This window comes from Lotus japonicus, chromosome 3 (assembly GCF_012489685.1).
Source record: "Lotus japonicus ecotype B-129 chromosome 3, LjGifu_v1.2".
NCBI lineage: Eukaryota > Viridiplantae > Streptophyta > Magnoliopsida > Fabales > Fabaceae > Lotus > Lotus japonicus.
Genome location: NC_080043.1, coordinates 82,618,318 through 82,632,360, shown reverse-complemented (window position 1 = coordinate 82,632,360; position 14,043 = coordinate 82,618,318). Strand labels below are relative to the sequence as shown.

The 14,043-nt window shown below is 33.8% G+C and overlaps 2 protein-coding genes across 4 annotated transcripts; one reads left to right on the top strand and one right to left on the bottom strand.

Moving 5' to 3' along the window:
* Positions 1 to 2,174: 2,174 nt before the first annotated feature.
* On the bottom strand, positions 2,175 to 6,102 carry LOC130746498 (60S ribosomal protein L18a-like protein). 3 transcript variants are annotated; one of them, XM_057599137.1, is made up of 4 exons: positions 5,851 to 6,102; positions 3,065 to 3,191; positions 2,850 to 2,967; positions 2,175 to 2,691 (listed from the first exon to the last, which is right to left on the bottom strand). In XM_057599137.1, exons 2-4 carry the CDS (start codon positions 3,181 to 3,183, stop codon positions 2,638 to 2,640), a joined length of 291 nt encoding a protein of 96 aa, XP_057455120.1. In that variant the 5' UTR covers positions 3,184 to 3,191; positions 5,851 to 6,102; the 3' UTR covers positions 2,175 to 2,637. The 3 variants fall into 3 exon arrangements, with proteins under 3 accessions (XP_057455120.1, XP_057455121.1, XP_057455122.1); XM_057599138.1 differs by lacking the exon at positions 5,851 to 6,102 and adding an exon at positions 3,765 to 5,631; XM_057599139.1 differs by lacking the exon at positions 5,851 to 6,102 and adding an exon at positions 3,407 to 3,744.
* A 1,577-nt stretch (positions 6,103 to 7,679) lies between these two features.
* Positions 7,680 to 12,205, top strand: LOC130742819 (U-box domain-containing protein 51-like). The gene is made up of 9 exons (XM_057594921.1): positions 7,680 to 7,955; positions 8,257 to 8,354; positions 8,492 to 8,619; positions 8,919 to 9,028; positions 9,083 to 9,176; positions 9,485 to 9,776; positions 10,053 to 10,154; positions 10,313 to 10,741; positions 11,416 to 12,205. Exons 1-9 carry the CDS (start codon positions 7,799 to 7,801, stop codon positions 12,103 to 12,105), a joined length of 2,100 nt encoding a protein of 699 aa, XP_057450904.1. The 5' UTR covers positions 7,680 to 7,798; the 3' UTR covers positions 12,106 to 12,205.
* The last annotated feature ends 1,838 nt before the right edge of the window (positions 12,206 to 14,043 follow it).

Sequence of the window (14,043 nt, the reverse complement as noted above, 5' to 3'; positions counted from 1 at the left end):
GTTAATATATATACTACTGGTTACTGCATCCTTGATTTGGTGGTACAGAATACACAACTGATTTTACGTATCTCAATGGAGAAAAAACTTAGGATTTATCAGTTTAATATGAATTGAGGAACCAGGATTTTGATCAACAAAGTGTTTTTTAGTGGTATGCAAGCTTACCCGTAGTCATAAGGTTATAAGAGCATCTCTAATGCAAGGTTTTTAATTTTTATTTTTAAATTAAGAACTAAGAACTACTAAGTTTTTAACCATTGGGGGAGGTGACATGAATTTTTTAAAAATAAGAACTAGTTCTTATATAAAAATAAGGGGTTTTATTTTTTGAGTTATTAGCATTAATTTTTTCTTTCTCTCATTCATCAACTAATATTTAAGTTAAGTATTGAAGTAGCATTTAAATTTAAATCAAAATTATATGAAAATAAAAAATATTAATATAATGGTATTGTGGGACCAAATGAATTGTGCTAAGAAAATACTATTCATGTGGGCTCATACTGTCACATATGCTTAAGCAACTCTTTGCAGATTTTGCTTCAACCATGAGTTGAGTTCTTAGTTCTTAACACTATTCATCTGGTCTCACAATACTATTATATTAGTCCTAATATTTTTTACTTTCATATAATCTTGATTTAAATTTAAATATTAATTCAATATATAAATTAAATTAGTTGATGAATGAGAGAAAAAATAATAATTCAATACTTAAACTAAAAACTCAACGTCAGCTCCCTTTAATGGTTAAAAACTCAGTTTTTAGTTTGCATTGGAGATGCTCCAAGGTCAAATCCTGAAAAGTCATTTGTTGGAAGTGACCGTCATTGTTTCACGAACCGTTACCACCTGAAAACACACACACACAAAATTCAAAATTTTAACACGTTGGCTTCATTCTATATACACACAATGGAAATCTAAACGTTACTGTGGTGGGGTGGGGTTGGGAACGTGAAAATGATCATGCACACACTGTTGGTGATTCGCTGTAATTTGTCTTTTTAGGGGAATGACAGCCAGACACAGAAGGAGAACGGTTAGTAAAGCGTGTGAACTTTGAAAATTCATACTAATAAGCTTTTGATGAGCTTGAGTTGGGTGAAATGATCCCAATCTGGCAATCTCAATACTGATGGGTATGTATGGAAAAGGGGAAATCAATCAACTACTCATAACCATCGGTCTAATGTAATGCATGCCTTCAATTGTGTTACTTTTTCAGTTTTTCCTACATGTCATAATCATTTGCTACTTTGGCCTAAACAAACATGCCCCTTGTAAATTCGATGACAAGCTAAGTAAGATCATGTTTGTTCTAACGTTTTATCATCTAATATGAGTTGTAAGGTGGAAAAAACACACTTTTTACTTAACTTAAACTCGGCTGTTGGATTAACTAAGTGTGTTTTTACTTTTCATTTAAGCTGTAACTCAAACACACTCTTAATGTTAAAAAGGTAGCTTCTATTAAAAGTGATTTATTGAAAGTTGTCAACAGAGGATAAAAGTGGAGCAGAGCTAAAAAAGGTTAGATGAAAGCGCGTATTGGGATGGTCGTTCAACATCTTGTGAGTTTTCTTGTTTGTGCTAAAATGAACCAACAACTAACAAATCTGGAAAGAAAAACTAGTATTTGTTTGACACTACTCCTACTGTTTTCATATTTATGAAAATGTACAATAAACTAAAGGGTGAAACTTGGAAGGCTTGTTAACATGTGTAAAGTACTGATTAGAAGAATAAAAAAATAGACATATTAATAACTTGTGAAATCATTTCCATTTTATATGTATTTTATATTTTCCACATGTGTTTAACATTTATCTTTTTCAATTGTGTTACAGGACAGTGGTTAAAATGATTTGTTGAACCGTAGATCGAAAGATTGATATTCATGAGCTAAATTCTTGAGGAAACATTTGAGGGTTTCTACACTCAGATTAGAATTATGATAGCAATCAAGTGAATCCGACTAGTGAATGATGGAACATTAAGTGAGAAAAATATTGCAAGAGACAGCTGTGGAAACAATTGCTTCGGTCAAAATCAATGGCCGTAGCTTCAATCAAAAGGGCGTACAAGAAATAAGAAATTGTATATAATAATTTTTCCTAAAGATAAATTATCTATTAAAATAATAAATTCATTTTCCTATGCACCAAAAAAACACAATAAATTCATTTACATCAACAAAAATTAAGTTTATAAATATACTTGAGCGAAGAATTTTGCCCACCAGTCTAATATTGTCTACTTTTAATATGGCCAGGATTGAAACTTCAAAAAAAAACAATGGAGCTTTCATATTTTTTTTCTTTTTCTTTTTCTAATTACCAGTCCCAAGATACATGATACCAAAATAAGCTAATGGAAGTGACAACCGTGGATAAAATTTGAGTTTACACCATCCTTGTGTGTCGTATACACAACTGCAATAGGGGAACAGAAGCAGCTGAATGCCCCCACATACTCGAACTATATAACTTCACAGCTTTGCTCTCTATTTTTCCTGGTGGTCAAAGCATAAGAACTTGTTCTGCCGTGCATGATGCCTTGCTTTCATCATGTGATGTTAGAATTTCTCCCCCTTTTACTAATTGACTATATAGAAGTTAGCTGTAAGTAAAATTACAAGATGATAACAAATATTGTTATCATCACTGCAATTGTGCAAATAAGAGCCTGCAACACCAACAAAAAAGAGCAGCAACTTCTATGAGAACATAAAAAAAAATTAACACTGGCAAATGAAACAACATAATATAACAAACAGGATGCTTGCAAAGTAGCAATTTTGAGTTTTGACCACTGAAATGCATAATAATGAAGTGTGCACTTACAGCAATTGCAGAAGCAGCAAGTCCAGCACGCTCTCTTGGATCCTTGCGATAGTAATTTCCAAAGTAGAGAATTGTAGCATAATACCACATCAGTGGGAACGCAAATCCAAGCAGAAAACTGGCGAGAGAGAAAGGAAAGGAGAGAAGATGCAAACATCAAACTATGCAGGCTAAAGAAATTGAGATAGAAAAATCTGTTCAAATAAGTAACTTACGAGAACCATCCAATTCCACAACCAAAACATGGAAGTGGCTTGTCAAATTTTCCCAATTGTGGGATCTCTAGATCCCTGATAGGAGCATACTCGCCATTTCGTTCGTCAGCTGTGTCCATCTAGAGCCCTATATATATATTAGACTCAACTTCAGTTCACTTTCTGTCACACAAATAAAATACAAGTTTGCATATTTGCATGTTTTTCTTCACAAAAGGTCTTAGCAACAAAGCATGAATTTTATCACAATCTTCATAGGAGGTGGAAGCAAGTTGAAACCAAAACAGAAATGAAAAGAATAAAATAAGGAAAGCATTTTAACTAGTCATTTAGCTAGCATACCAGAAAATGGTATGCTTGAGTTGAGAAGTAGAAGCCAACTGCTAAAGTTCATGAACCATGATAATTAATCCAAACAGATGAATAACTCATTATGTAGTATTAAAGCATAATAAGAAGTGTATCAACATCTCATTCCATGATAAATCTCCCACTAGAACGATAACTTCCCAGTCTATTACATGCTAACTGCTTAGTCATAAATTCTTTGTAAAAGAGGGAAAGGTTTTTCGACTCCCTTCAATCTTCTGTGTGCATATCCTATGTTAATCCATGACCAGAATCATAACCAAGTGAAAAAGCAATTCAGAAATTTGAAAAGTTTATAATTTCCTATCCATTTGAAAAACTTAGTACGTACCGACTACTAAGTCAGCAGATATATAGCCAACTAGCAAGCGGCTAAAATGCTTTATTGCCCTATTCCTTCTGACAGACACAACAAAAATTCATCAATTCAAGAAGCTTCTGCAAAGGAAAACCTTTGGCTATAGAGCCTCGATTATTGAATATAGAGAATATTTACAGCCTATTTTCCAGATATGAAACTAAAATAGTGTTAGTGACAGCAAGGGCTTTTTACTAGATGATTATTGGCTCCCGACAGTTTGGTAAGATCTACATTTGAAATTGAAGTAGAAAGTTAACCACATCCAGAATAATAGAGGGCTAAACACACTCATGTGGCCTAACAGCAACTGTTTCTTTTAAAAGTGAAGAATCTTATAAGGTGAAGATGATCGCTAAACTAAACTACATAGTTCGACACAGTTCAGTTATTCAAAAGACCATTTCTAGCTCAACAAGTTAACACAGGATGCCAAGGACATTTGCATACCCTATTTCACTAGCAGTAAGGAGATACATGTAGATGCGTTTCAGACGATTGATTTAAAGGACATGTATCACTTAAATAGTTCAACATCTAACAATCAAGGGAAGCATAATCAAGATAACTAGAAACCTATCAATAGTTTCTGATGCATTATTACAACAAATGTGTTATAACAACAAAGACACTAATCTAGTAATTTCTGCCTTTATAAGACAGTATAGTTAGCAATATTTACTCTAACACTCTCTTTCACACACACACTTTCTCTGATTGGTTGAAATTCATGTGAGTCCCACCAAATTGGGAGGGGGACTCATGCTTTAGTGGATCCCACATGGATTTGAACCAATAAGAATGTTCCTAGCATCTCTCAGAGAAAAGAGAGCTAATATTTAATAATAATAATGAGATACATTATATTATGTTTTTATGAACACTAGGCTAGCATCATGTCCATACATCTGGTATTGCATCTTCGTACAAGTCTACAAGATCATCACTACATGCATAATAATACACTAAACTTTCAGAGTTCAAAGCTATCCATCTGAAGCTACTGATATAAGAGGCCATTTCAAACAGTGTACATAAGTATCCTACAAACCTAGACAAATTGCACTCTTCATATGACAACTCAAAACAAAATGATATGGAATTCCTGCATTTCACTAAAAATTACCCTCGGACAAAAGGCAGCCTCCTAAATCCTAATAAAGAACTCTCAAATCTCAACGCTGAATTTCACAAAACTGGGTTCTAAGCGACAGCTTTTAACCAAGAATTTTCAGTCCAAGGTTAAGCCAGCTTCACATCTGAAAGGTAAACCATCTCCAAATTGAAGATAGATGTTTCCTTAGAGGTCTAAAGCTTAGTTCACAGCGGGTGGAAGTGTCAAATTGAGAATAGATATGTTAATAACCACCGCAAACCAACAAAAAACATCTAAGTCAACATCAGAACTCCTAATAAGTCATCTATTGTGAAAAGAAAACCCAATCCAGAAACAGAACTATGTAGTATGTACTGTTACTCCAATTGGCACTCAACATAATCTACCATGAAAACCTGCCGAGTAATGAATGCTAAACATATTATCTTTGCTACCTTGTACAAGTTCTGCAAGCTGAAGGATGCATCACTAGTAAGGTAGACAAAGAAAATAATCACAGAAGTCAATCCCCTATATTGATTGTATGGTATTTCAAGCTATATACCTGCTTTTATTAGTTATTACTGAAATTCTATAAGCTAAAATAAGGGGATTTCTTTACAAAAATAGCACCAAAGTTACAACATACAAGTCAAGCACAATATCAATACATGCACAAACTTAGCACACAATCTAAGAATAAAGAGAAGAGAACCACACAAAAACCAGCACAATCTCAAACTAAAGTTATTAGCTCATATGAGCTATATACAATTTAAATAAAAATTTAATTCTTTCACCTAAAAGCAATCAATAAAAACACAAATTGAGAACTTTTTCAAGAAAATGCCAAAATGTTCAAAAGTAGCGAGACCCATTCTGCAACAAATGGTTTTCTTCAAACCTAACTTCTAATATAACGACAAGAAGAAGATTGATTTGAAGGTGTGAAGAGTTAGTTACCTGTGAATTCAAAGCAAAGAAAAAAATGGCAAAAGAAGCAGAATGAGTATCTGAAGAAGAAGAAGCTTGAGGAAGCGGTTCTGTTCTACATGGCGGCGACCATGGACTTTTGATGATAAAAGGGAAGTGGCAACTGAACAAATAACGACAGTGCAGTGGAGTGAAGGGAAGGGTAAACGTACGGAAGGAAACTCTCGCTTTTCTCTCTCCTGTTTCAACAACTAATGCGGTTAGTGAACCATTGTGGTTCACAAGCAATGTTTTGAAATCTAACATGATATGATATGATCGTTCTTATTATTTTTAAATAGTTCTTAAAATAATAAAAATATATGAGATATTGTTTGACTCAATCAAGCGTTAAATAAGAAATTGTGGTTAGAGTGAAATATGCATAAGTTACTTATGAGTTGCTTAAATCATATGTGGCTGGCAGCTTAGACCTACTAGAATAATGTTTAAGCAACTCAACTAACAATTCATTTTTTGAGTGGAGATGCGCTAAAGACAGTTAGTCAACTCTTATCACTTGAGTTATATTTCGAGACACTATTAATCATTGTTAATCATAGTTGAACGACCTATAATAACTTAAGAGTTAGGAGACATATGAATTGAGTGGGGGAGGTCCAGGTATTGATCGCTAGAACATGCAATTTATCTTTCATATGTAAAAAAATCAATGCTCAGAATAATTTAGTACACCATATATAAAATTAGGTGTTTGCTGTGGTACCTTGAGTCAATTCAAGGCGTGGTACCCAAAATGAGTTAAATTAGTTGTAAAAACTTATATATTCGTTAAAAGTTATCGTCTATTTTTCATTAAAAAGTGAATTTTTTGGAATGAAATTAATTCAAAAGTAAAATAAAATTTAAAAATGTAAAATTTAAGTTGAACAACATAGTACGTAATAATCTATTAAATAACTTAATGTGGGTATTACGCTCAAAAATAATTATGGGTACCACAAAATTTACGATAAAATTAATGTTTTAGTTCTACATGAGTATAAGGTCCACCGTCTATCAAAGTAAGAGTTTGATTTTATGCAAGGTGTAAAATATCTCTATACAAACATTTAATTATTTCTTTTTTTTTGTTACATCGAAAAATAACATTTAATTATTTCATGTCACATCAAAGTTATATAATTTATTATTTTAATTTAAAATTCGCTTTATAACATGACAAATAATAATTATGTATATATAAAGAATTTTTAATATATAAGTTGTCTTTTTTTTTTTGATACTGTTTTTCAACGAATAACTCAAAAAAAAAATGATTTTGAAGCACTGTCATTGTAACATACGTTCAATGATTAGTCGTCACATACTCTAAAGTCTAAAGTAATTATATTACTTTTTATTTCAATTTAAATTAATTTTTTACACATAATAGTAATAGCCTTAAAAAATGTCTCGCTTTATCAAAGTCCAACTTTACCATGGTGACGTAAAAAAAAAAAAACTTACCATGCTGTAATAGCGTCGTAGCCTCGTAGGGAATATCCTATATAAAGAGGATCCTTAAAGCGGTGTTTTGTTGAAGTTTTGTATGTGTAAATTTTGTTAGAACAGTTTGTGACAACAGAATGTGATTGTTTCTTCCTTTAAGATTTCACAGATAGTGTGGTTGACTGTTAACAAAACAAATTAATTTCAACGTTTTTACATTGAAGTTCGGTAGAAACATATGATGATGCAACGGTTCTAGAAATCCATCTAATGGTTGCAGCCAACTCAAAGGGGAGAGGCACATATGAACGACGTCATCTTAGTTTGTTGGCCAAATTCTGGTATTATTGCTACTGGTATTGTCATTGTCAATATATAACTAAGAAGAACCTCACAAACGAGGTTAATCACCAACCTCATTGCTCTGGAGTCTACCAGAACCTTGTATTTCTCCACCACTCCCATTCATTCACCGCCACCGGTCTCCATGCAGAGACCAATGCCGGAGGGACCGGGGCCCACCATCATTGCCATAAGTGCCGGCCGGAACAGCCCACACGCCGTCAAATGGGCAGTGGAACACCTTCTCAACAAAAACTCCTCTTGCACCCTCATTCATGTCCGTACCAAGTCCATCTATCCTCGTAGGTACCCTTCTCTTAGCATGGTATGATGAGCTATGTAAATTCACATGTCTCTTAATAGTTCCACCTATGATTTTTCCTTTGGTGAATACTTACACAATGTTTGGAAAACCTTCTATAATTGATTGTGTAGTCAAGACCAATTATAGGGAGAAGCGTGTGAGTATCTTCTCAACCCTAGAATTGATTCTGAAAAATGAGAAGTTAATCCAAACATAACATGTTATTATGAAATTGCTATAACCTTCCTTTAAGACATGATATGTAAATGCATTATGGCTTTTTGAATATGGTTGTGCAGATGATGCTGATCATGTCCTTAAACATGGTCGTCCCCCAACTATGGAAGAATTGCACCAGCTCTTTCTTCCCTTCCGAGGATTCTGTGCTCGAAAAGGGGTGAGTAATGAATTTCAATAGCTTTTATATCAGCTCCCACATTTGTGCCTGGATTGAAAGGATACTTGATGAAAAAGATAAAATTTTCCAAGAAAAATCTTGTTATATTTTATGCTTGTTGATTTTGATCATTTCAGATTGAAGCAAAGGAGTTGGTCCTGGATGACATTGATGTTCCGGGCGCCCTTACTGAATATGTCATTCAAAACTGTATCACCGATGTTGTTGTTGGTGCTCATGCTTCCAATTGGAGTGCTCTATTAAGGTTCTCGAGTATATTCAAATGATATACGCTTGCAGTGTCAATATTTCTCGATATTTTCAAATTTTGGGTTAGATTAACTTCACCTGAAAGCTAGTTCAAGGGTGTGCATTAGTTTACCCTTTATAAGAACTTATTTAGTTATAACTCTAATCTTGTGAGATGCCGCAACACATGTGCCTAAGGCATATATAAAAATGAGCAATTAACAGTTTCCATTTCTTTTTGTTGAGATTAGCAGAGATTGGAGTTCTTGAGCACATCTTTCACTTTTTAACCCATGATCTCATTTTCATCTACAGGAGATTTAAAGATGCAGATGTGGCAAGCAGCTTAGCAAAATCTTTGCCTATGTCATGCACATTACATGTTATATCAAAAGGAAAAGTACAAAATGTGAGACCAACAGGTCATCCTCACAATCACAATGCCCATCCTCAGAATATTAACACCACACACACAAAATCTCTAAGAGACATAGTCACGCTCTTGGAAAACACTCCAATGGTTCATCCAAACAAGTTTCTTGCCGATGATCCGGATTCTGAAGCTATAAACAGGTATGTGCAAGACTTATATTGCTTAGATCATAAGTACAACATTTTTTAGGGACATTTATGACTCCTATAAGTTTCCCATCCATTGTTGAAGAACAAAATAATAGTGTATAAATTATGGTGCTTATATGTATAAAAGATTCAAGTCAATTTAGATCATATGGCACCCATCAAACTGATCAACATACTCTGCCCCACATATAAAGAGGGATAGGACCATGACGCGCTATCAAATCCTTAGAACGGCTTGGGTGCGTTTAGGTGAATAACTTAATTAAGCATTAATGATAAAAAGGGCTTATGTCGTGCAGAAGAACATTCAAAGACGCTACCGGGCAAGACTCACACAATGTTTTGGAATCTTTACGCGAAATAAAAGATGTTATACTAACAACATCAAGTAAGTCCCATGAAGATACCAATTCACCAAGAGGTCCAATACTATCAGCAGGAAACTCCTCATCATTAAACTCCTCAAATCGGAGCTCTCCTTCCAACAGTAGTGACAGTTCAGGAAAATTTAGCCTTCATTTGACTGACACTTCATATGAAATAGTTGCAAACAAAGACACCTCTAACTGCATCCCTTCTTCAAAACCCCTAGTAAGTGATGTACTTTATTACTTGAAAAAAAGACATGGCATTTTATTTTTCACATAATTTGGCATTTTGAAAAAGCACAAGCTTGCATATGCATTTTAGAATCATAACAACAATGAAGTATGCTTAAACAAGTTCATCAATAATTGATGATGTTAAGTTTGTGTATATTTCCATAATTGAGTTGAAAGTTTTCAAGCATATCTTGTAGAAAACATTTTTTTAGTCTTCTTAATTGAATAGTTAATTTTGTCCCCTTTTGCTTGAGTTATCTTACAGATAAGCTTGGAGGCAGAAATGAAGAAATTAAAACTAGAACTGAAGAAAACAACTCAGCAGTATGGTTTAGCTTGCAAAGAAGCAGCTTTAGCTAAACTGAAGGTAATGTCATGCTATAAAACTCTGCTTGATTCAACACCTTTACTTTTATAATCTGAAAAAGACGACACAAAAAAGACAGCTATGATGGTATGTTTGGAGAGAAAAAATGTCTTGAAATGTTTATTTTCTTGTTTTAATACTTTTCGATTGTTATTTAGGCGAAGGAGCTTGAAAAATTTAAGCAAGCTAAAGGACGCAATGTAGAAAAAGCTAAGCTTGCTGAAGAGGCTGCATTGACTCTAGCAGAGGTAGAGAGGCAGAAAGCCAAGGCGGCTTTGGAGTCGGCAGAGGTGTCGCAGCGCCTGGCACAATTGGAAATAGAAAAGAGAAAGCAAGCGGAAATAATAGCCAGACGTGAGGAAGAAGAGAGGATGAAAGTACTGCAAGAAGCCATATGTAATAGTCTTGCATATAGAAGATACAATATTAAAGAAATTGAATCAGCAACTAATGGCTTCGACAATGATCTCAAAATTGGTGAAGGGGGATATGGACCAGTTTTCAGAGCAACGCTTGATCACACTGTTGTAGCCATTAAGGTTGTGAGACCAGACTTAGCTCATGGAGAGAGGCAATTTCAACAAGAGGTAACTATGATTTTTTTTCTTTTGGCAGAAATGAGAAGCATGAATATTAAGCTCAACAATTTAGAGCTTGACTTTTATTTTTAAAATGATGTTGGATCAAATATTTACTGACAAAACACAGAAGCTAATTTGTGATAGATTCTCGTCTCACCTCATTTCCTATTCCAGTTTCCTGTCCCACTAAAACAATTTTTCATGTGACATGTCAAAATTGGCGGGACAGGAAAATGTGACAGGAAAAGTGACAAAAGATTTTCATCCAATCACTTGATAGAGAGTCATCTTCAACCACAGTTCAATAGGAGTGTGACTAACCAGTTTTGCACTTTCATTTTGTTCTAATAATCTCAATAAATATAAATATATATATATATGTATGTATATATATAGAGAGAGATAGAGAGAACATTATGCTACTTGTTCCATATGCCTATAGTTCATCATAACAAGCAATTGGTGGTTGGTATAAAAGAATTCAATACACAAATGATGAGTATACGACAAGTGAAAAACACATCTGCAATTTTGAAAACAACGATTATAAAGTCAAAATCAATTCCAAAAAGAAACTTATTTGAGTAGCTTCTAAGTATCATAATTGATTATAGTGAAAGAGAAGTCGAAGAGTCTCATTTCTCTTCTATAATGCTAACTATGGTTCCAATCAAATGCAGGTTCTTGTGTTGAGCACCATAAGACATCCAAGCATGGTTCTCCTCCTCGGCGCGTGCCCGGAGTTCGGGTGCCTGGTGTACGAGTACATGGAAAACGGGAGCTTAGAAGATCGTCTGTTCCAGAAAGACAACACTCCACCAATTCCAAGTAAAACTCGTTTCAAGATAGCAACAGAGATCGCTGCAGGCCTTCTCTTCCTCCACCAGAGAAAGCCAGAGCCACTAGTTCACCGTGACCTGAAACCCGCAAACATTCTCCTAGACAGAAACTACGTGAGCAAGATTAGCGACGTGGGCTTAGCAAGACTCGTCCCGCCTTCCGTCGCCAACAAAACCACCCAGTATCGCATGACCGGTGCCGCCGGAACGTTTTGCTACATCGACCCGGAGTATCAGAAAACGGGGTTGTTGGGTGTGAAATCAGATATATATTCGTTTGGTGTGGTGCTGTTGCAGATTATCACAGCGAAGGCTCCAATGGGTTTGTCGCATTTGGTGGAGGAAGCGATTGAGGATGGGAGTTTCAGAGAGATTCTTGATCCGACGGTGGATTGGCCAGTGGAAGAGGCTATGGAGTTTGCTAAGTTGGGGTTGAAGTGTTGTGAGTTGAGACGACGTGACAGGCCTGATCTTAGGACTGTTGTTCTGCCGGAGCTGAGTCGAATATCACGGATGTGGGACTCGGAGTAAAGCTCTCTATGTATTTTTGAAACAAGTAATTTACAAATGGCGACGACAATAATGAAACTAATCTTACCAAGACTCAAATATCACATTAAGGACAGGTAAATCAGTGAATCCTCCCACATGCACATTATCGAAAATTGAATTCTAGACTATGTTCAAGAAACTCAATTATCTATTTATGATGACCTTTTAGGTTGTGTGTAATACTACTAGTACAGTGTGCATAGCACCGGTTTTATATGAAAATTATCAAAATATATAAAGTGATAATAAATAAAAATATAATTTTAACACTTTTATGTTGATATATTCATTTTATTAGCATGAACTAATATTCATTTTACAGGTGTTTCTTGCGGAAGACTGCTGGAGCACCTTGTGCTTGTTGGGTGGTTCTTCTTCTTTCGTTTTGAAGTTTTGAAATTCACTAAAATCTTAGACGTAAAAAGTTAAATGTTCCTTGTTAAAATGGGCCTTAAATGTCTAAATAAAAGAAAAAAAATAGCTCCATGAAGTTTGTGTAATGTACAACTTGATTTTTTATGTTTAAAAATTTGTATTTAGTCTCTTGAACTCTATAAAATGTGCAAAATAATTCTTCCATTAATATTTTTGTTAATTACCTATGTTCAATTCCTAAACTAACATTGTCCCTCTTGGCCTTCTCTCCTATAATTTTTTCCCCTATTTCATGCAATTTTTCTTTTTTTTTAGTGAGCTAGCCGTGGGGTTCAACTTTGTCATTTCATCATCCAATTAGTTTTTTTAATTTTTATTGGATTGGATTTTGATTTTCAAAGACACTTTAAATATTAAAATCAATGCAGAAATATAAATTAATTTAAATCATATAACATCACTTTACAAGTCTAAAAAATGGGAGTTTGAAATAAAAAAAGGGTAAATACAATCACCAAAAGTCTCCAACAAATAACTACATTCACCATTCTTAGCTCAGTACTTTGATACATATTTTTCAAACTATCACTTAAGTACCCAAATATGTCTTCGTAAATAAGTACCTCGTATAATAATTATATAAACATATTAGGAGTGAATATGTTAGTATGAATGATATGATATATGTACAAATAAGATTATATATATTTGCAGACATTCAGTTTTGAAAAATCAAATTTGAAATCTAAAATAATCCAATTAAAAAATTGAATTTCTCAAATTTGGATCCATTTGGAGTGATTGGATTTTAGTTTTTTTATCGGCATTTTGGTTTTTATTAGATTGGGTCGGTTCTAAACATCTCTATTGTGGGGTGAAAAAATGGTCTCACACCTATCGGATTTGGGAATACCTTAATCAAGACCTACAAAATACCGAAGTAGACTACGACTATAGTTTAGCATAAAACGTATTAGACACTCATAATCACACTATAAAAGAAAAGTTAAAAACCTTACTAATAGAAAAATCATTTTTATTGAGAATTGCTAATGTTTGGAGTGTTAAAAATTAACTCTATAATTAAATTCAAGAACAAAAAAAAGAAAAAATATTTAATATGTAAAGTGAAAGTGTATAAAATTAAGCGACATAGAAATAATATTATTAGATAATAAAATAAATCATTTTAATAGAAAATAAATAATATATAATATAAAAAATGTATGAATAAAATAAAGAGAAATTAATGAGAAATTGTCATGTTTCCGAATGATAGCTCAAGTGGTAAGAGTTAGAGGACATATAGGTTGGGTGAGGGAGGTCCAGATAAAAAAAAAACCAAAAGAATGAGAAATGACCATGAGTGACAAAGGTTTTTTAAGAATTGAACATGGGTAATTGTCAAAAAATATTAATGGAATGATTAGTTTGCACATTTTTCAAAGTTTAAGGAGCTTAGTACACTTTTTAAGACATTAGGGACTAAATTGCACATGAATCAAACTTTAGGGGAATAATTTTTTTTTTGCCTTTTATAAT